This window comes from Fringilla coelebs (genome assembly GCF_963513975.1).
Source record: "Fringilla coelebs genome assembly, chromosome: 6".
Lineage (NCBI taxonomy): Eukaryota > Metazoa > Chordata > Aves > Passeriformes > Fringillidae > Fringilla > Fringilla coelebs.
The window spans coordinates 46,432,442-46,454,966 of NC_140034.1; the positions used below are offsets into that span (position 1 = coordinate 46,432,442).

General features: G+C 41.9%; 1 protein-coding gene across 2 annotated transcripts in view; it reads left to right on the forward strand.

Annotated features, from left to right (window-relative positions):
• The window catches only part of BRSK2 (BR serine/threonine kinase 2), a gene marked incomplete at both ends in the record, with an annotated part of 301,569 nt that overhangs the window by 142,114 nt on the left and 136,930 nt on the right, over positions 1 to 22,525 (forward strand). For both annotated transcript variants that reach the window (XM_084208048.1, XM_084208049.1), the window contains one exon: positions 9,417 to 9,511. In XM_084208048.1, coding sequence (XP_084064174.1) covers positions 9,417 to 9,511 — 95 coding nt within the window. The remainder of the gene's footprint in view (positions 1 to 9,416; positions 9,512 to 22,525) is intronic.

A 22,525-nucleotide genomic window follows, 5' to 3' on the forward strand; every position in this document is an offset into this window, starting at 1 on the left:
AGAAGAGAAAAATTCACTGTGAGATCTTCCAGAAGCCCAGGCTGGAGTTGTTGCATAGAAATCCTGGAGCAGAAGTATGACACAAAGAGGTGTTTTGACAGCACAGGTCTCATCCTTTTATAATCACTGGTTCCTGCCTGAGTTTGAAATTGATGTCATATTTCAGGACATACTTAGCCTCAGACACTGTGGTATGAATTCCATGTGATGACACTGGGTATCAGAAGGTGGGCTGTAATGTTCCAGTTTATCTAACCACCTTCCTTTTGCGAGGAAATTAAATTCATTTTGTTTTCTTTCTTTTTATTGTGGAAGCACAGCTGACCGTGCTCTGTAGGTATTGCATTGTTTCTCGTACCTAAAATTAATGAGGTGCTTGGGCCTTTTTATGTTTTGAATTTGATGCCCTGCTTTTCTCTCTTTGTAGGGAACATAGTGAACCAGCTGTTGTGTACTTTGTACTACTTGAGCAGACAGCTCCTGTTCTTCTTGGTGTAGGAGTCAATAAATCCTTTCAGCTCCATGCTGTGACCTCTAGCCATTATTCTCAAATTAAAGAAAATACTTTTTAAAGTTTGTTCAGTTTGGGTTTTTTTGACATGCTTGTTTCTATTCATTAAAATTATAGTAGTCTCATTTTTCTTACCTTTTATTCTGTTACTCATTTGCTGTGACTTTCTTGTTTGTAAATCAGAATTCAGTTTGCAGATGGTCTTTCTTCCCATTGTCCTACACCCAGAGGCTTGGAGTTTCTCACGCTCAGTATAATTAAGACAATGTGCTATTTCCTACACTTTTTGAAATGACCATGTGCTCACAGATCTGGACTGGCCATGGCACATGTTGCCTTTTACGCAGGAGAAAGGAGATAATAATGTACACAGAAGCAAACTGTGCAGCTGGCAGGTGAACTGCAGGACAAACAGGTAGAACTTTGGAGGGCATTACTGCAGGAGGCCCAGGAACTAGAGCTAGTGGGGATAGAGGTGTGGGAAGGAGTTGCAGCTGTTGGGACACTGGAGGAGAGTGGAAGTAGGATGTCCTAAGATCCGGTGAGTTGGGACTGGAGGAGGATCCAGAGTTTTGTGGTGGATATTGAAATTAAATTCAGCCTGTGGATCTGCAAGTGGTCAGCCTCTGTTAGTTCTACTGGATACAGAGCAATTTGTCCTTGGAACAATACCAGTATGTGTAGAACAGCATATGCACTGGCTGTCCAGTGCATTTCTCCTCTGCCTGTGTATGGCCATAGCCCCCTGCTATCAACAAGCCCTTCTGGAATTCCTGCCGGCTCCCTGAGCTAGTGGCTTGCTGTTTGGCCCCTTGTCCAAGGCATGGGTGCAAGTGTGGTTAATCCAATCACTTCTTGAGCCCTTACTGAAGGGCAGCATATCAGCACTCAGTGAAAATCCTGTTAGGAATCTGTCAGGGGGTGATTAAGAGATGTCAGGGGGCAGAGTAAGCTGTATCAGCACTGAGCTGGGTAGATGAAGTGTTCTGAGGTGAGCCTAATCTTGTGAAGAGCATGACCTCTCTCTGCTCTGTAAAGGCTTTCCATGGTAACCCCCCTTTTTAATTAGGTTTTAATATACATATAACCTAGCTGAAACAATCTTGGCTGATGGGAGGGTCAAAAGGGTGTGAGGACTTCTTGATGGAGCTGGAAAGGTGTGGTAAAGAGGAGGAGATGTAAGAAATTAGCATTAAAAATGGGATTAACATCAGCTAAAAGTACATGTGAAGAGCAGTTTATCTGCTGTTTCCCCTCCTTCTTCCTCGCCCTCTTCCTCTGCTGCTCACTGCTCCCTCCTTATTAGTACATCAGTGCTTCTCAGTAGATCACTGGACCAAGTGGGGATGTTGTGGCTCATTACCCAGATGTTACCTAATTACAGCAGCATGTTTTCCAAGAGATACCATAGGCAGGATAGACAGACTTCTGCTGGCTTCCTGCTATACCTGAAAATGGCTGTCTTTGGTCATCTCCTGACAAAGGATTAATGAAGTCTGAAGGGGAACATGGCTCTCATCATTTCTCAAGAGGAGCTTTACAAGGAAATGTACAGCTCTTGAAAAGAGGGGAAAAAAAAGCTTCTGACTAGGAAAGTTGTAAGTGAATGCAGAATTTTCCCAATACCGATCCAGAGATGTAAAAAGAGTTGGGCTTTTTCTCCAGGTGCATCAGTAGGAAGATCTGTTATATTTTAGTTTCTTTCAAATTTGAAACCAGTGAAACCACTCTTCCCTTTCCCTGTGTGCAGGGGTGAAGGTGCTGCCCTGTCACTTACAGATGGACACATTGGAAGCTGAAGTCTGCACTTGTATCAAAGCTTAGTCTCCCAAGTGTTCCTATACAGAAACAAAGAGTTGATCTGAAATAGGAACTCAGCCCATAGACATCACAAGCTGCTGATAGATCCCAGAGGACTTGAAGAGTTTGTTAAGAGTTTGGCTGATGAAATAGTGGTATTTTGCAAAAGCAGCATCCATGTGTCAATGAAGGTTCGTGTCCTGGTTCCCTGAGGGGGCCTCTTTAGGTATCTGGGTGTGTCTGGTGAGATGGGAAAGAGAGCACATCAAAAGGGCTCAACACTCACATTCTTTGTTACATTCAGGGGCCATAAAGGTTTTCTGAGAAATATTGATTTATGAAATATTGCAAGAAAGAGACCAAGATAGAAATCAATAGAGGTGATGTTGGTTCTGTGTGTTTTGATCCTGCTGAGCTTGGAGGATGATCCTACCATAATCTCTGAGGCATCCAGTGTAAAACCTGCTCCTGCTGAGCTGCTGTGTGTATATACTTGTGTGTGTATATATATATCTGTACGTGTTTGTGCCTCTTGTTCCCTAATATCAGGCATGTGGATCCAGTCACATCTGAGCTGATGCATTGTTCTCAGCAATCTCTGAGCTTAGGAGTGTGTCCCTCTGGCTGGCCAAGCCAGCAGACGTTTGACAGTGCTCGTAGCTCAGGACAGTAAATTTGGACTGTGGCAATTTAGTGTGCAGCTCTCCTCTGCTCTGAGCTGAGGCATGTGGATCTCAGCACTGATGAACCTCTCCTTCCATGCTCCTGCTGAGCATTGGAACTCTGGCTTTAGTCCTACCATAATTAGAGTTTATGCAGTTTAAAAACAATTAATGCATGAGCTCTCAGAACAGCCTTTTAGCACTAGGCTATCTCTGTAGAAGAGTCCACAGTCAAAATATTTCATTACCAACCTGGGTAGCTCCATCCTCGTCCTTTTAGATTTCTAGATTTCTCCTATACCTCCTTTTCCCATTATGCAATTATAAATTGATTCCATGTAATTTGCATGTCACTTGATATAAGTCCCTGTTTATTTTAAATGCAATAATTAGAGATAACCATTGCTATAGAAAAATAAACACCTCTTCAATGAGAAGACTGAGTAATTAAGGGCAATTATTGGTTTCTGTAAGTAGGATACTCAGTAACGAAGTTCTTTCCAGTGCAGCTAAGAGTAGCATAAGATGTGCCTCATTGGAGACCAGAAATCTGTGCTCTAAAAGAACTGGGATGAGAAATGGAAGCTAATCATAAGAAATTATCTGGAGGTTTTTTTCCAGATTGTATTTAGAATGCAGTTTTCCTGGTTGTAATATGTAAAACTTGGGTAGGATTTATATCCCTTTCCAACATTCTTTGTAAGGATTAATCAGTTAATCCTTCTACAGCCCTTGCAAGGTAAGTCAGTGAGTGTTATTATCCTTATTTTACGGCTATGGAAATCATGTTGCTGTGGGCCAAATTTTAATCCATTTTCCACTGTTGCAGATCTAAAGCAACTTCACTGCAGTCAGCAGAGTTAGACACTGTAACTGAACTGATTTAACCCTAATTGAAACTGCAGTGTCTGTGAAGATAACTGTGGAGAATAAAGAGGAGGGATATTACATTTTAAGATTGTCCTCCACCCCGCTTGAGATGTATTAATGCTTTTGTTTGCTCTAAGGGTTGATTTTCTGGACTGGCATCCTCGAGGTTTTGCAGGTCTTGCAAATGTTAGTGCATGTTGTTTTCAGGAATGAACATCCATAAATTCTTTTAAGATTTACAACAGCAACCTTCAATTTCTGGGGATACATTAACCTATTTATATATAAAGAGCGTATGTATAAAGTTCATGTGCAGCAGTACTATATATACATAAAGCTTTTTCTAAAACAGTGTACTGGAGTTGGTCTAGAACTTTTGTTCCCTTTCTAATCCAGATAGTTTGTTGCCAGTACTTGAGCCCTGAAGTAAACCACAAATGTTTGTGTTGTGCAGTGCCTAGATTAACATTTGCAGAGTGTTCATTGACTTGAATTAATTGGCAATTAGCTAACTCAAGTTAAAAGAGGAGTGATATTTCTCTCTAGACATTCCTTTAATTGCTCATCCAGCCAAAATAGGCACTTCTGGCCAGACCAGGGCTTTCTGCTCGGATTTTTTAAGGTTTTTGACAATGTGCTCTGAAGTGAAGAGCAAGCAACATGTGTGTGCAGTGTTCTTCTGAAATCAGTGTCTAGTTTTCCTACCACATAAAGTTATTTTAGGTTGGTTTTATGTTAAAAGACTTCCATTTACCAATGGGAAAAATCGTATGTGCTAAATATAGCAAACGTACCTTTATTTCTTTGAGTAGCTACTTGCCTCATGGTTAAAAATCAGAATAACAAGTTACTTGTGCTTAGCCTCTCTGAAAGACTGGGGACATCACTGACAATGAATATACCATAAGTGCTGTATTTAAACAACAGTGGTGTTTCGTTATGTATTACTCTCTCTTTCTGGCTCAAAACAATAATTTGTTTCACATTGGTGTCTTTGGCAGACTTCAGGTTTGGATAGTACTGAAGACATTCTTTCTTGTTCCTAGAATGTTTCTTTCTCTAACAAAGAGTTGTAATAACAGGATCATTAGAAAGATGCTACTTATTTACACAGCTATAAAGTTTATATCAAATAGCACTAGCTCCAAACTCTTAATGCTGTATTCTCTGCTAGAGAAAATTGCTACACAAAATGCAAGGCAAAAGTAAATGTGTCTCTTCTGAAACCCTGTCCTTGGCTGGAAAGTCCTGAAGGTGATTGCCAGTTACAATATTGGCCACTTGCTGTGGCCATGGATTCGCAGTGAATATATTGTCTCAGCTCAAGGGAAGTTTTTGTTTCTCCACCCCCACAGAACATTCTTCTTAGGTAAAAGAAGAATCTTCTCTCTGTTCTGCTTCAGGATGGGCTGTCCACCTTCCCAGCTGATCTAAATCTGTCCCTTGCTCATCACATAAGCTCCTGTGCTTTTCAAAAATCATTTGTATATCTGTAAGCATCCACATGGTGGGAGTTTGCTAGCAAAAAAATGCTCAGGCATGATTATTAGCAGGTCACTGCTGCACTGGGCTGTGTCAGACCTACACACTTCCCTTTGTTCTTCTTCCTTCAGTGGCATCTTTGTGTCATCTGGGGTTTCTCATGCTCGCTGGTTTCCAGATTGTGGCTTTTAATTATGATGAAAAGACAGTGTTAACTTACACATCCCCTTGCTTCCCAGTGTGTTCATGTTTTCTCCTTTACTCCCCAACCTGCAGGTATAGGGTTGGTTCTGATGCAGTTCAGTGGCTAAGATCAAAAGCAGCTCAATGTTTGCAGTTCATTGGATGCAACAACTGATTTTAAAGCCCCAGGATGTCAGTGTCCAGAGTCCCCAGGAATGAGCCATAGATGGAGATCTGAGGTGTGCCTGAAGCAGTGAGCGTGTGACACCTGTGTGGGTGGTTGAGGGAAACTTCCAGCAGTTGATTCCCACAGCATCTTAGATTTTCTGTCAGGACAGACCAGAGTTAACTTTAGCAGTCACAAAGGTTACTTGCCTGCCTTTGAGGGGTTAATTACTGATGAAGCAGACAAGTTCAGGATCAGTTTGTTGCCTGACTTGTTGTAAGCCAAGCCAGTGCAAAATATCCTGGCAGGAGCAGCTGTGTGTGTTTTCCTTTGCAGAAGGCATGTGTACCTGTGCTGGCCTGACTGTGTAGATAAGCTTTATGAATAACTACTAACTTATTGACACATCTGTATTGGAGGAGGATTTATATAGTTTTGAAGTGCTCATTAACAGCTGCATGTACAGAAGAGGAAAAAATGGAAGATGCACCACCTCTTCCACAACTCCATGAGCACACCTTGGCACTTGTTTTCAAGCAGGCATTTCTGCCACTTCCATTATTTCAGTTGCTGCCTAGCACTATATTCACATAGTTGCTTTTCTCTAAGCTCTGTTATTATGTAGATAAATAATATATCTTGAATGGTTTGTGTTCTCTGTGTCAGTGAAAGGGCTCCTTAAGAATCAGAAGCCCACAGGATCTCAATTCCACATTTAGTCATCTCATCTCAATTGTGTAATTCCACAATTGGCTGAAATTACAGGACAGAAACAGAGGTCCTGAGGACAAACCCTTCCTGCCTCAGCTCAATTAGGCTTTCTTCGTAGTAGCAGGAGAGGAGTGTTATCTTATAGATGGACTTACCAAGAGGAATTTTGTTTTGTTTTGGGTTTTTTTTCTGCTTAGGCTGGCATGCAAATGTCAAAAGGAAGTGGCCAGGAGACAAGAGAGAGGAAGCGAGGCATAGCAACCTGTTTTATTTTTTATCCTAAAATTACATTCAGTGAATTTAGTACGGTGGAAAGTGCCATCTTGGGCTCTTCAGAGGGCTGTCTAATATTTCTATCTCCACAAAACAGACAGCAATGACAGTGCATTTCTTCTCTTGATTTTTAAAATGCAAATCAGGAGAAGAGGAAAGATGCATTAAATCTCACATATGTTTTCTCATTCTGTCCTTTGATACCATAGCATAAATCAAGAATGACTTCTTGAGGTCAATGAAATTAATTCAGTATAAAATCAGTGTAATTCAGAACCAGTTTTATTTTTGCAAAGTGTTTGGTGTCTTCTAACAGTTGGTTAACTTTTTATTGGAGTAAACAGAATAGTTTAATCTTAATTTTTGAGTTTCTGTGGTAGGTTAATAGCTACAAGGACAGAGGACACTGTGAAGATACACTGTGCAGCATGCCACTGTCCCAGAAGTTTGTGGTTAAACCCTTCTCAGGCTCAATGACAGGCTGCTTCAGGGAGGACAAAAGAAAAATAGTTTACAAATCAGCCACATTTAGTCAGACAGGTGTCTTGATTTGGGAGCAATAAGATTTGAAATCAAGCCCTGAAGTGTGAGATATAAGAAGTCTGGTATATTATTAGTGAAGAACCAGTTAGAGAGCAGTTGTTTCTCACCCCTAGTGACCTCTGAAAATAATTGGTCCGTGCCACCACGTTACAGTACAACACGGTGCCACAGATCCTGGGAGTCAGGATATAAAGGACTGATTTAGAAGTTCTGCTCAGATTTGAAAGTGCAACTAAGAGCAATGTAAAAAGTGCTGTCATTGTGCTGCAAGAGTGATGTAAGGCTGTGGTTTGTCCTAGAAGTGGGAAGGAAGCAACAGGCACAGATTGAAGCAGTGCACACTTTCAACAGGGTGGTGCTAAGTAGCCTCTGCCCAAACACACAACAAAGCCAAAGGGAAAAAACATAAGTAAAGCTGCAGGTGCTCTGAACAGTGAGCATAGTGCCAGAAGTGCTTTGGTTAATATTAAAAATTGAATAGAAAAAAATGAGACAGAAGAGTGAGTGTGGTTGGACATCACAGCATCTTGCCCCAGCTCTGGTTCTCAGTTGCTCCAGGCAGAGGACACGATATTGCTGTACACAGTTTCCAATGGATTTGTCAGTGCACTGCATTCTTAATTTTTGTGACTTGTTTATGTCATGGCTGAAAGTGAGGATGTCAGCATTTAACCAAATGAGACTGAGAAATTATGTGACTAGAAATATCCAGAACACTCGAGCATGCCATAAAAAAATATGTGACTGGAAGCAAGTTGGGAGTTTATTTCTCCACATAATAACCAGTGATTAATAATTCCAAATTTATGATTAACTGCATAGCAAAAGGATGGACAGGTACATGCTGAAGACTGCTGAAGGCCCTGATGAAATTCTAGTTCACTGGGACCAGTTTGTGGTAAGGCAAGAATCTACTTGTCCCTCAGTAAGATGTGTGAAGTCCTGTGTTCAGTCTTTCACCAGACTGAAAATCTGTTGTGTTCAAATTCGACATAAAGCAACGTGTTTGGCTTCGTGCTTTACATTAGGGGATGGGGTTGGCTTCCTTAACTGCAGCCTAGCCTAGGGGCTGGGAACTAAGTTAGTCTTTTTTCTACTGTTTGATGTCATTGCTCATAAATGCCCTGCAAAACACAGCGGGTCTTAGTGACACCGGAGAGGTGCCATTTCTTTTTTAGTTCAGTTATAACTGAATTAACCTAAATAGCAATTTGGCATGTAGTGTGTGGAGTGGGATGGTATCCAGCCCATCAGGTGGTGTGCTGTATGCGCATGTTGGACAAGGGTAAAACCTGAAGCAAACAAGATCTCACTTGAATAACCTATGAAGTACAACTTTTCCAGCTACAAATGTTCTTAATGGCAGTAGAGTTGAGAGCTCAAGGGACCATCTTAAACTCACTTGTGGGAGGTATCTCAATGTACCTTCGTGTAAGTCACCAGACTTAGATGAAAATGTTGCGGAAGATAATGGCTCGCGTATGTTGCTTACCTCTTTCGTTTAAGTCTTAGTGTTGTATTTTTTGATGATAGTTCAGACATCCTAATCCCATCAGGAATAGCAACATCCTTTTGCCAATATAATCAGTTAACAGCATTCCGTCTTTTTTGAGGACAAGAATATAGTAAGTAATAACAAACAAGAATTGTAGCAGCGTATGCTGATGTTCCTCCATACCACAATGGCATTCATCACAGTATTAACTGTCCAGCAGGGTAAATTAAAAGAGTAAGGGAAGCCATAATTAAGCATCTTTTTCTTGTGACCATGGAAACTTTGGAAGGAGCTAGAGAAATGTAGAAGCAAACATTTGACCATCTAGTTTTTCTGATTTCCAAGGTTTTGTTGATATCAGGTGTCAGGAAAAGCCCTTAGTCAAGTGTGGTTCAATTGCCAGAACTTCTTACTGGTAGAACATACTTTGAGTGGTGAGAGCTGGGCTACAGTGCTTCAACAAAACCACAGTTTTAGTGGCAGAAACTGCAGGAGCATCAATGATGTTGGTGATTTCACTGCCAAATGGTCACTCCCAAATGTGGGCTGAAGGCTTTCCTTTACTCACAAGACCTTTTCTGGCTTGAGGAGGTACTAATGGGAATTTGTTTGCATATAAGCTGCCAATATCTGGATGGTATTCTAAAAGGAAAACCCTTGACAGCTAACCTCAACCTCTAATCAATTCTTCCTTTGTATTTTGCTTTGTTTCTCCTGCAGGGCTTGTGAAGTTGGGGGTTCACTGTGTCACGTGTCAGAAGGTCGCAATAAAAATTGTCAACAGAGAGAAGCTCAGTGAGTCGGTGCTAATGAAGGTAATTTTCTAATGGAAGATTTAAAAAAAAGATTAAGTTCCTGGCTCTGTGTCTTCTGTTCCATGCAAAATTAATATCTTTAATTATGTATAACAAACATCCCTGTCAGTACTAGGATTATGCAGAGCATAACAATAATTTAGTTATGGGGGAGGTGAGGGCAGCTGAAATGAAATGGGAGAATGCCTGTGCTTTGTGCAAAAAGTAGACAGTCAGCTTCAGAGTTGGTGCTTCTCTGCTGGGGCCAGTGTATGTTGGACACCTGACTTTTGGCACGCCAGCAGTGTCATTGTGGTACATTGCAGGCTGAGGTGTACAAATGTCAGTTCAACAGGGGCTGGTGGATCTGCTACTTGAATAGTCCTACTGCTTGCTCTGCTGCATGGATTCTTTTTGATGACTGATGTGCCAAAGTCCACAACTGCTTAAAGCTGTTGTAATTCAGTTTACAATCCACAGAGCTGTGCCATTGGAAACCCTCAGAGTGTTTGTCCCGATGGTCCCAATGGCTGTTAGTGTTCAGAAGAGCTTAGTTTGTTTTTTACCTAGCCTTGTGATTCTCCTCACATGAATGTCATTGATTGATCTTGGAAACCTAAAAATAAAATAAATGTATGCATAGCAGTTTATTCATGTGATTTGGTGACTAGAGAGGCTAAATTCAGCTTGATGGGAAGGAACACAACTGCACTGCAATCAACAGAATTCCGTCACGCTGTCACCTGCAAATTACGCTAACATGTTTGCATGCAGTGCTGAGCAATTTATTGAGGTGACTTCCCTATATAAGCACACAGAGCTTCTCTGTATAAGCTCATCTTTACACTCCTGTTTCCCATATGGACTTCTGTGTCAGCTGTTTCCCAGCACAAGTAAGTAGAGCAACCTTACTCAGAGCAGAAATAAAATGGAGTGTAAGCTAATTTGCGGTCAGTGAATGTTACACAAAAAAATGTAAGTTTGTGTTTTTTTCAGAGAAGGATTCTGAAAGTTTATACACAATTCTAACATGTTCAGACTTTACCTTTTTGGAGTTTCATTGATGCATTCCCTCTCCTGCAGTACTGTGGACTCAAGCAGACTTATAATGTAGGCCAAAAGTTAGAATGTGAAATAGATAAGAGAACTGTGTATAAATGGTAAAATCTGAATGGGACACTAAGCACTGAATATATTCCAGAGCAAAATAATAGAAATATTTTTTAAAAACTTGAGCATTTTGTTTGGTGAGAGAAACTGTCTGGTATAAACACTTTATTTACCTCGCTGATTTTCAGAGTAGGAGGCAGATCACTCAGCATAGCAAAGCAATCTCTCTGCTTTAGCTGTGTTGCATTAGCTCGGTTGTAGTATGAAATCTGAGTAGTGAAACGGTGTGTTAGGCCCTTGTTTACACAGCCACATGCTGGAGCGTGCCACGTTTTCTGTAAGATTGTACAGCATCTTTCTCAGGAGGAAATTACACGTTGCATCATGGTTCTCATTTTCAGACCCTTCTGTGTGAGATTTTCTCTTTCAAGGATGCTGTTCTCTGTGCTCAGGAGGTTGGAATAACAGATGGGATTGAAGTGGTTTGCCCAGTTCTTACATAAATTCAGTAACCAGATGTCTTTTCAGGAATGCCCTGTGCCTGGTGGTCACAGACAGGCCCTGAGACTTCCAAGTGAATTCAGAATACTGATAGCCAGTTTAATCCAGTCTGGCTGGAGGGGAAAAGGGCTGCAGCTTTTGGCAATCCCAGGGTGACCATTGCAAAGCATCCAACTTGTTGTGTGGAGCCAGCAGCCACAGGAAGACAGCCAAAAGTGTGGCCAAGTCATTGTGGTGTGGTGGCATTCCTACTTTGCAAGTGTTCCCACCAGCTTATCAGTTCCAGTGACTTTCTTTGCCAGTGGGCTGTGCAGAGCAGCCCCCGGAGCCAAATGATTCAGGACCACAGATACTCTTCCAAGCCAGACCCAGATTGATGGATTTTGCTTTAATGTTTCCTTGGACAGAAAAGCTGGATCTGACAAACATGCACACCTGCCACATGAAGCTGTAACAGTGCAGTGCTATGGCCATTTATCCTAGAGCATAAGGAAAAAGTCTGCTCGTGGTGCTTTCAACATCTAAAGTGACAGGCAGAAGCATATACAGCAGGCTGCTTTCTTTGTCATCATTATTCTGTTTTGACTTGCTTCTTGTAGCCTTCATTTCTCCAGTGTTTTTTGCAGTGTTTTATTCTGTATATTCAGGGAACTGTCCCTTCTCTCTGCAGCTGCTCTTCATCTGAGCTGTGCAGAATTGAGAGGCATTTGGTAAAGTGCTTTCTAATCATAACGTTGTAGTATCGATATTTCTGGAGAGAAGAATTTGGAATTGTAGCAGCTGGTCCCAATTAGCAGAACTGCTGCTATGGAGATGATGCACAGGCAGGCACAATGCAGCGCAGGCTGCAGTAAATGTATCATCCGAGGGCTCACTGCCCTGTCGAGGGATGGGGCTGCTCAGTGCACACACAGCCCTTTGCTCTGTCATGCCCTGGCTGCTAAAGGCAGGCTGGGGAGCAGTGTTCCTTTTCCAGCTCCAGCTTGGGCCTGTCTGGGATCCTGGCTGGCTTTGGGGCAAAGCTACGTGTGTAATTTCACAGTTGAGGGGAAAGGGTTGGTTCTGTTCTCGCTCCTGCCTTCCCTCGACTGGTAAAAGCTTCACTGGGTTTCCTCAGCAGAAACCCTGCTGATGTGGAGACCTGTGTCCAGAATCCCACAGTACTTCTGGCTTGCTCCAGCACAAATTGGCAGGAAAGATTTCAGAAAGCAGTGTGCTACAGGGAGTGTCTTGAGATTGAAATATGGTTCATTAATTTCCTTGAATTACATCTGGACCACTGACAGGGAAATTAGGCCCAGAATTCCAGAGTTGTCTATAAAGCAGCAAGGTTTCCTGAGCAGCCAGGTTCATGACTGATGGTTGCATTTCTAGTACCAATACAAGCATTTGGGGCTTATGACTTCAGAATATAAAGGTTAAAGCAAATCTTTCCTCTGATATGGCAAAAGCTCATTTGGAAACACTGAGGTTTCTCGTGGGATATACTCAGAAGAGTCCTTTCTCCTCTTTACTGTCTCACCAGTTCTCTTCCACTCCCGCCTTCCAAAGAATAAACAACAACAAAAAACCTACTCATTGGTGATCCATCAGACAAATCATTGGACAGACAGTGGTAGTAGAAGCAATGGGAGCATAAAGGGTGAAGAATGAGAAGGGGACAGCTGGCCTTGGTCTAATTACTTGAACATGCAGGCATCCTCAGAAAGCCACAGATGTCCCAGGCCTGGTGACTGGAGCCCAGAGCTCCATATGTGCTTTGTGCCAGCATGCCTTTTGTTCCTTCTGAGTCCTCCAGTACTGGCCTTGAAGCAAGGCAGGTATTTCCAGGGTAGGGGATGGGAAAAAAAAGCAGTCCCACTGCTGTGGAGCTCAGTTGTATCACAGGTGGTGGGTTTTGGGAAGCCTCATAAGCTCTGCTTCCAAAAAATTCTGTGCACAATTCTCTATATTCTTAACCCCAGAAGGTCTTGCAGCAATCACTGTTGGAGATCCCTATTGCCTGAAATAATTGAGTGAAGGATAGGTAGGAGAATCGAGTGTCACTTCCTCTTGGACCTGACAGGATAACTTATGGAAGTGTACTTGTAAATAACTACTGCTTTGCATGGTCTGTTCATCATCTCCTGCTTCTTCCTGAGCTTCTGCTTCAGTAAGTTCCTCTCTCTGCTACCTCATCCTGCTTTAGAGTCTTTCCTTCCCTCTCCATTTTCTTTCAGTCCTCTTTTTAAGCCATTCATTCTTCATTCCCTTCCATTCTGTGACTTCTTCCTTTTTTCTGCTTTCCCTCCTGAAATAGTTGTCATTGTTTGTTGCAAAAACTGCTGAGCACGTCTGGTTAAGATGCCTGTTCTTCAAGGAAAAAAGTTTAGGAATTGGGCACAATTTAGAAAGTATCTGAGAGAGTAAAAAAAAACAATCGGAGGTCGTGCTTTATAAGACTCAGGGGACGTAGTTTATTAAAGAGAAAGCTAAGACATAGCTTAATCATAGTCTGTAAATACTGATAAAGAGGATAGGCACGTGATAACAGAGGATATTACAGTCTTGGGTATAAAAAGCTGCTTGGAAACTAATAGCTATAAACTGTAGCTAGATTACATGTGGAAATACTAGGCCTGTTTGACCACTGGAGGAAGTTACTAATTGGAACAAGCCACCCAAAGCTCTTGGGAGTTTTTCTCCTGAAAGACAATTAAACTGCACCTTGCACTGCAGTGTTTTTCTTCTAAAAACCAAGATCCTAGTTCTGCTTCAGATGCTGGACTTGGGGCAGGAAGTAGTTGGTTTCCTGATCCATGCTATGCATTAGCTCTGATGAGATCAATGCAACAGCCTCTCTGGCCCAAAAATCCATAGAGTTGGGAATTTCAGTCACACACTTGAAATCTGTGAGAAGTTCCATGTCTCTGTCTGGAGCATAAAGAGATGCACTTGTGCAAGTTGTCTGTAGAGGCAGAAATTGAGGCTCCCCCAAGTGAATTAAAAGAAGGCAATACTTGAGAACAGCAGCTTCTACTTGGAATACCTTATTTTCAGACTTTTAAAAGAACAGACACATATTGGGTGACCTAGCTGTCCTCAGCTGCTGACTGTAGGCTGGTCTACAGAAATCATTACCAGAATATCAGAACAGCATCAGGGAGAAGTTAAATCTGAGGCAGAAGTGGACTGAAGCTGGTTCAAGTTCAGCTTTGATAACAACAAGGGCAGTTTCCCTGACACTAACAAAGCCAAACTCACCAACACCAAACCTCAATTCCACCAAATCAATACTTTTTCTGATGTATTCAATAGTGGCCTAATTGTTTCCCAGCTGCAGTATTTAGGAGTTTTGCTATTGATTGCAGTGGAAATGGTGTTAAGCTGTTGCTGAATCCCAGTGAGTACCTCTAGCATTGTGTACAAAGGAACAAAGATGGGATATCCTCAGTGAAATACATTAAAAATACTCTAGGATATTGGCATATGAGATTTTGGATGTGGTTATAGTAAAAATAGCAAATGGGAGGGAAATTATTTACATTTATGAAGTAAAAGTACCAAGAAAAAGATTTTAAAGAATTCATCAAACTTTCCAGGACCTCCTGATTAAGGAGCATTGTGCTAACTTGCTGACACTCATCTATTATTCTTCTAATTAGCTGGCATATTGCTGTGAGAAGAAAATAACCTAGAGGACCTTGTACTTGTGGCAAAAAAACCCCCAGAAGATGAAAGGATAAAGGAAATGAAATCTCCCCAAAGCATGTACATGCTCATATTTTCACTTGCTGTTGACCATGTAGGTTTCAATGTATAAATGGGTATATTCATGCTTACACACTGTCATCCTCATTGTGGTTTATCTTTAATCTGGAGCATTACCACGTGCTTGCCAGCTTTTAGCCCTGGAAGAGAGCAGATTAGAAGTTTGTGCCTTGCGCAGGCACTGAACAAACTGCAGGAATGATTGGCAGCCATCAAAGACCAGGAGCACACAAATGCAGGCTTAGCCCCTGTGTCTGTGACCCTTGTTCATATTCTAATAGCAACCCAGTTAGCACAGCACAGCATCCTGTCTGCAAGTCTCTCTTCTGAGTTCAACAAGATAAAAAAGCACCTTGCAATATGAAAAATACTGGTAAAATGAAAGGGTCTTTTTTTTTTTTTCCCCAGCTCCCTCCTGCTAGAGGGAGTTTGGGATTAGGAATCTGTTGCTGAATGTATAATGCAGAGTGTTTTGTTTTAAACTGGAGCTGCTGGGGAGTATTGAAAGCCTGTTCACTTGTCATCTGTTTGAGCATTTAAAGAAGTTGGGTAATTGTGTTTTCCTTCGGAGAATGACTCTCCGCCTCCACTTTCCACCACACGTACAGGGAACACAGCTAGAGGTATTCTTAAAGAAGGAAATCAAACAGGAATCACGAGCACATGATGTACCTGTCAGAGGAACAAACCTGTCAAGTGTGCATAATAGTGCCTTTTGCTTCCCAAAGTTAGTACGATCAGTTGAGGCATTTGGGCAAGCTATTAAAATAATTGGCCTTTTTCCTCCGCCCTACTTTTGATTTGTGTTACAGCAGTCTGGCTCCAACCTCTGTACCCAGCGTGTTCTACCCCCAGCCTTGTGTGTGCAAACCAGTAGACAGAGGCAGTCTACCACCCTTGTGAACTGGCTTGGTCATGCAGCTGTAAACGTCCCTCATGAGCCCAGAGCAGAGCTAGCTGAACTCAAGGAGTGCCTTTTACATTCATTTCACTTCTTCATAACCATAATGCCTCGATGGGAAGTAACTGCTCCTGGAGATGAGACCTGTAAATGTGCACAGCATTCCAGTCCTTATCCACCTGTGAAGCTTCTGTCAATAATTAGCCTGTAAAATCCCTTTCTGTTCAGCTTTGACTGTTTCCACTGTAATTGCACTGTCCTTGCACTTGGAGTGAGACCAGAGTTTAACTTGACATTGCTTTCCCTACTAAAGCTTCTGCGAATTCTCTTCCATGGCCAAAGCTTAGTTTTATCAAAAGATGTTGGTTGGCTGAAGTGTTTTCTCTGAAATAACTTCATCTCAATGAACTCCTGATATATCAAAGTCTAGGTTTCTTTTGAACTGGTCTCTGTATTTGTAGCACGCTGTTGAGGAGTGCTCTGTGCTTTTTCCCCAGCAGAGACCCTGAAAGTCCTGCTTGTTCAGGACTCCCACTGCCTCTGAGCCTGATGTTATCATGCCAAGATGTTGGAAGCCTTGAGACAGGCTCCAAGAGTCCACAGCTTTGGGGCAGACCCACCAACCCCAACTAGAAAGATGTGTCCCTATACCAGATGTGGGAGTGGTAGAAGACACTGGGATCCTCAGCTGTTGTCAGGCTTGAAGCTCATTTTTTGGGGAAGGACAAGCTGTAGAGTTACCCTTGAAGGCAAGGGGAACCCCGGGTTAAGAGACTTCTCACTCCATTTTACACTGGTTTGCATTTCACATTCCAGAATCTTGTCTGGAAGGCTTTTAAATCTTTTTTCTTTCATCTTGGAAAGAGAACAGTGGCATTGGAATAGCTCTAGAAGTAAAGGGACATCAATCCTTGAGTACCACAGTTGGTTCAGGTATTTAACCCTGCATCATCATGTAGAATAATCATCATAAATATCAGTAGACTGATCCATGCCAGTTAAGGGCTGTAGTCCATCCCTGTATGTAGCAGACAAACCATTTGAGTAAAGACTTTGTTCAAAGATCATCTTAAATTTTTGCTAAAACAATTGGATGGTGCCCTGTAAACCAGCACTACCTTTCTGTAAGAAGCATTTCTTAGCACTGTTTGAGTTTCCCAGCTCAAAAAAATGTGTCCCTTAATGTATGTTTAACTGAAAGCCAAGAACTGCCACTGCACTGTCATTTAGGGGATACAGGCTCTTCTTGTTTGTTCAGCATGCTTCTGTCCAACATGAACATTTTGCTGATCATTTAAGTATAAACCAGGCCCTACTCTGTCTATTCCCTGCAGTTTGTGCTATTAAGTAGTTGGCAGAAATTTAGGAAAAATCTGGGAAGGCCCAATCCCAGTGCAATTAACTGTTAGTTCCAGCGCTGTCAGATGGAGCTCGGTGCACTGTGTTGTGGGTTAGAGCATGTTGATCTGTTGTACCCAACCCTGCTGCTGTTAGAGCACGTTGATCTCTGTAGTGGTGAGTTTTTAGGTATTTGAGCATTTTCTCTTTTACCAGGTGCTATTTTTTAACTTGATGCCTTGCCTTCTGGCGTCCTGAGATGCTTTATCCACAGCTGGCATGGATTTAACACACTGGTCTGTTCATGAAGAGGCCTCCTGTAGCAATAAACCATTGTTTGCCTTCCCCTGCTGTGGATGCACACAGAGGAGACTCCCGAGTTTTAGTTCAAAATGGTGTTTCACATCCAGCTCCAGGAGAGTTTTCCAGGTGTGCCAATAGTGAGAGAGCCCAAGCCCAGCTACCACACAGTGACCAAAATTGCAGTTGTAGCATGGTTGGTTTTTCTCCAGCGTGGGAGCAGAAATCGCTGCTTTGTCAGAACACCTGGTATTCTGGGATCCTGTGGTGTAATGGAACATGTTGTGCTCAGCTGCATGGGGAGGCAGCAGCACAGGCTTTGTGCTGTGTGAGGGATAGGGGAGATGTTCCCTTAATTCTCTACAAACCATAGGGAAGGTGAGATTGAGTTTAATCTTGAACTTGTGCATCTCTGGCAGTCTCTCAGCAATTGCTCAATAATATCTCTTTTATAACATCATGCATTGTCCCTAATGGAAATAGCCACTTTTAAAAGCAGCAAGGAATTCTGGGGTGCAGGCTGGCTTTTTCAAGAACACTTGGTGAAAACTCAGTCAGGCAACCAAAATCATTACCCTTTTGAGAAATTTGGGACTGGTGCTGAAGTGAACAAGTTCAAAGTTTGGTTTTAGAACATTTTGGTATGGCAGGGGTGAATAGCTGTCAGCACTCAAGAAGAAGGATCTGGCCTACAAAACAGGATCACTTGTTCCTGTTCCTGGCATATATACCAGAGACACAAACATTCTTATATTGCAGCTCTCCCAAGTACCTCCTCCTCTGTACATTGAGTAGGAAAATAGTGAGGAAATGTCACTGGTGCAAGGTGTGACACAGCAGAGCAGCTCTGTAGTTTTTTTCTACTTTTGGGTTTCCTGTTGGTCCAGGAGACAAACATTCTTTATCATCTATAAGTTTCAAATGCAGGCATAGCTACAGGAAATAAATAATAGCATTATGTGTAAACCATATTTCATCTCAAGTCTTTTCAAAAGGAATTGGGCTGTGAATTTTAGCTTATTCCTCCAGTTCCTAATAGCTTTTTGCACCCTTCTGTACAGCTCTATATATCACCTGTAATCAAGACTAGAAGATCTAAAATGAAGAGGAGTCACCAGAATATGCAAAAACCATTATAACAAATGTATCAGGAGATGGGGATTGTGTTACTAGTTTTCTTCATTGTACCTGAAACAGATTTTCAACAGTCATTATACAAAAATATAGTTTTCTTATAAGAATTCCCGAGAGATTACATTTTACAGTGTTCTGGAAGTCTGGTTCCCCTGTCAGAAATGTCACCGTGGATCCTTGTAATAGACTGGAATTTACTATTGCTCAGGGGTCAAAAATCTGGTGTGCATTTCTACATCTGTGGGTGTAGATGGTCCAGCAGAGAGAACTCGCTGTCAATAGAGGGAAATTTCCTTCATCTCTGAAATACTTTAGCATGAAGTTCTTTTTTACAGATCTTTCTTCTTATATTTTCTTCTTATATTTCCTTCCAATACACTGAAATAAATCCCCTCAGTCTAATGGTCTTATCACTTTTCTTTGATGAATTTCCTCTCTTCACTCCTGCTCCCTCAGCTGCCCCTGAATTTCCTTCCTAAATCCCTTCTGTCCTTTGCTAACCTCCTGTTGTCCCTCACCATCCACTGCAGCACTTCCAGAGGAAAGACACACACAGAAAGAGAGTACATATTATCCTCTAGGTATTATGGGCTCATTTTATCCTCATTTCCACCTGATTTATCAAATGCAGAATATAAAAACTTTTACTTAATAACAAATGGCTAAGGTTGTTGTACAGAGGGCAGTGTGGCACACAGCTGTTCTCACAGTCATTTGGGGTTCTGTCTTCACTTTCTTTCCCTCTAGGAGTGTCAACTGTGAGTTTAGCAGCCACAGAGGAACTTGGATTAGAAAGTAGTCTTGTGGAGGTACCTCAGAGTACCAGCCCCCTTCTGGGCAGCAGTGCAGTCAAACTGCAGATTTGGTTGCTCTGTAGTACCAGAATATCCCCAGGATAGCAGACAAGGTACCTGAGCCCTGCTCAGTAGACTAAATTTGTCTAGTTATCAAAATAAAAAGATGTATTTCAGAGGGACTGACATGGAAATCCAGCAACTGGTAGAAGAGATCTAAATACTGCCTGTAACAGTAAAAAAACCCCTCAGATACCTGTTAACATCAAATCCTTCATTTTTGAGGAGAAATGCTGTCCCTGCCTTCCTGCATGGCTGTGCAAGGCTGATAGTGGTGAGAACACTTTTAGGAAAAAGCAGCAATTAGCAGTGCCCAAGGACATGGTACCTGGACAAACAGGTACCATGGTACCTGGGCAGCAGCCCCTTGCTGCTGGTGCACTGAAAGGGTGTGTGTTCCCTTTTGCCCTCCTGCTGACTGCCCTGGGTTTTTGGCAGCCAGCAATGATTTAGTGTTTCTCTGCACTTGTTTGGCTGCGGACGCAGCTCAGTACAGATTGAGCCAGGGTTCAGACTCTCAAATGTCAAGTCTGGGGCTGATGACATACTGCCTCAGGGAGAGAGGAGATATTAAGGATGGAGAAATCTAAGACAGACAGATTGTTAGAGGGTGCAGGAGTGAAATATTGGACAAATGTGCAGAATCATAGAAACAAGGGTTGAAGGGACCTCTGAGGGTTTGTGTAGTCCATCCTCCTACTCAAACAAGGACTGCTGTTGCCATGGGTCAGCTGTATCTAGCCATGGGTCTATCTTGGTTTTGAAAACCTCAAGGGACTGAAATTCATCAGCTTCCCTGGACAGCCTGTTTCAATGCTGCATTGCACTCCTAGTGGTTTAATTAATCCCTAATATCTAACCTGAACCCCAGTGCAGATGTGAGGAGAGTGATTGACCAGGTATTGTGGCTGTTGCTTCCAGCAGTAAATAAACTCGTGTCAGTCATCAAATAAAGATTTTGAGCAATTTTTTTAAAAAATCTATAGGAGGTGAAAGAAGAAACACTTTGGAGCTGTGGAGACAGCACTGTATGTTGCAGCCTCATGGCAGAAACAACTGATCAGTGAAGTTAGGAGTCATGCCACAAAAATTTAGTATGATAAGGGTCAGCAAAATCAAAATTGATGTGTAAAACTGAGAATCAACAGACTAGCATACAAAGAATGGGGGTCCCAACAGCTAAAAGTAAACAGAGCAAAAAGTGGGTTTAGGACTGGTTCAAAGGCTACTTTACTGAGGGGATGCTGAGGCTTAAGCAGCCTAAAGAAACTCATGGTAATGGTCACATTTCATTTTTGGTTTGAGTACCAACAAGAGAGCAACCACATTAGCAGGCAATGGAGGAATACTGTCTTGGAGCCTGTCTGGAGACTTGAGAGGTGAGGTCTGTGAGAGGTAACACTGGAAGTAAGATCACAAGTGCACTGGACTGGAATAAAGGCCATGACAACTGAATTTCTGTGATTTAAGTGTTAGATACAAATCAAATTCCAGATACAGACAAGTTCTGTCTTAGTTTGAGGAACAGCTAGCAGACGATAGATGAAATAATTAACATATTGACATACCTTCACTGCACTTCTAAAGAGGTCTTAGCCATTTCTGACTCTTTCATTTCTCACTCTCTCAAGTTGCTGGTCCTCACAGAGACTTGACCTCCATCGCCTATCATCCCTCCAGCTGTCCCTTTCATTACAGTTTCTATTTATCTTCCACTTGTTTTCCAGGTGCAGATCATTAGAAATGCTTGGTTTCTCTCCCCTTATTTTTTCACATTTTTTGAACAGCAGTACCATTCATACAATTCCTAATTTCTTCCTTATTGCTATAACTGTCTGCTCCTCCTGGAAGTGCAATTTTCTTCTCCTGTTTTGATTCTGAGTTCTCTATGTACCATTCCTCAGATTACCCTACAGCCATCCTTCTTTTCAGCTGTAACCCCCTCTGGTACTTCTGTATCCTCAAACCTTTAACTGTGAGATACTAATACTCATATATATGCCTTAGAAACCTTCATTCATCTTTTCTTCAAAAGCTTTTTAAACTTAAAGAAAGCTAGGGCTCGTGTGCATCCTTAACCTGAAATAAGATGCCACAATCCTGCCATCATCATCTAATAATCTGTTACCTGCTCTCTGACCTTCAGTGGGGCAGAATTTAACACAGCCTGATTTAAATAAAGTGCTGTAAATAGCCAGTCAGAATCACCAGGTCCTTTATTTGCATATGCAGATATGGTTGTTCAGAGTTACAATGTCTCAGCCAGGGTATATCACACTTCAGGCATTATTTCTGTGGTCAGGAGTACAAATGCCTAGACCTGCAGCACACAGTGTAATGGGAGATTTGGGACAGCCAAGCAGAATTAAAGAATTCAGGGCGTAGCAAAAAGGTTGTCTTGATAGATTTAATACATATATTGATCTTTAGGTAACCTAAGATTAGAGCCTATATTTAATCCATATAGAAATTAAGAATGTGTTTCAGGGTTTTATAGGCCAGGCATGTTCCTGAGAATATTTTTCAATGAATTAGTTTTCATTATGAGATTCAGGAAGCTAATGATGTAGTAGTTGAAAGATGAGGATTGCTTCTGGATGCATGAGACTGTATTGGTGGGAATTTTGAAATGGGTTTAGTAGACAATAGATGACAGGTATTTATCGCCTGGTGAATAAATAGCATATGATGTAATTCTGCTACTCATCGTGGAAATAGCTTTCATTAATCGACACTTCTGTGGCTCAAGATGCATATAAAACACGCTAGTCTAATCTCAGTTATCATAAGAGGATTCTACTCCTGTTGGATTCAGCAGAACTGCAGCTAGTTTCTGCAGGAGTTCTTTTTCTGCTGTGTCATCCCTGCGATGAAGCTCAGAGGCTCCCTGATCCTCTCGCTGTGATAAATAATTTTTACTCACCCACAGGCATTTTCACTCCACCCATTTTATGCATTTTCCAAGCCATAACCTCCTTCTTCTCAAACAGATGATTTGATTTTAGTTCATTTTATTTTTAAGCGATTTCCTGGGAATGGGACGGATTTCTATGCATGCAGAATGACTGTTAAACTGAATCCTCATTATAGTAACATCAAGTGGCTGGTTTAAACTGCTGACCACCCATCTGAGTCATTATGCTAAAT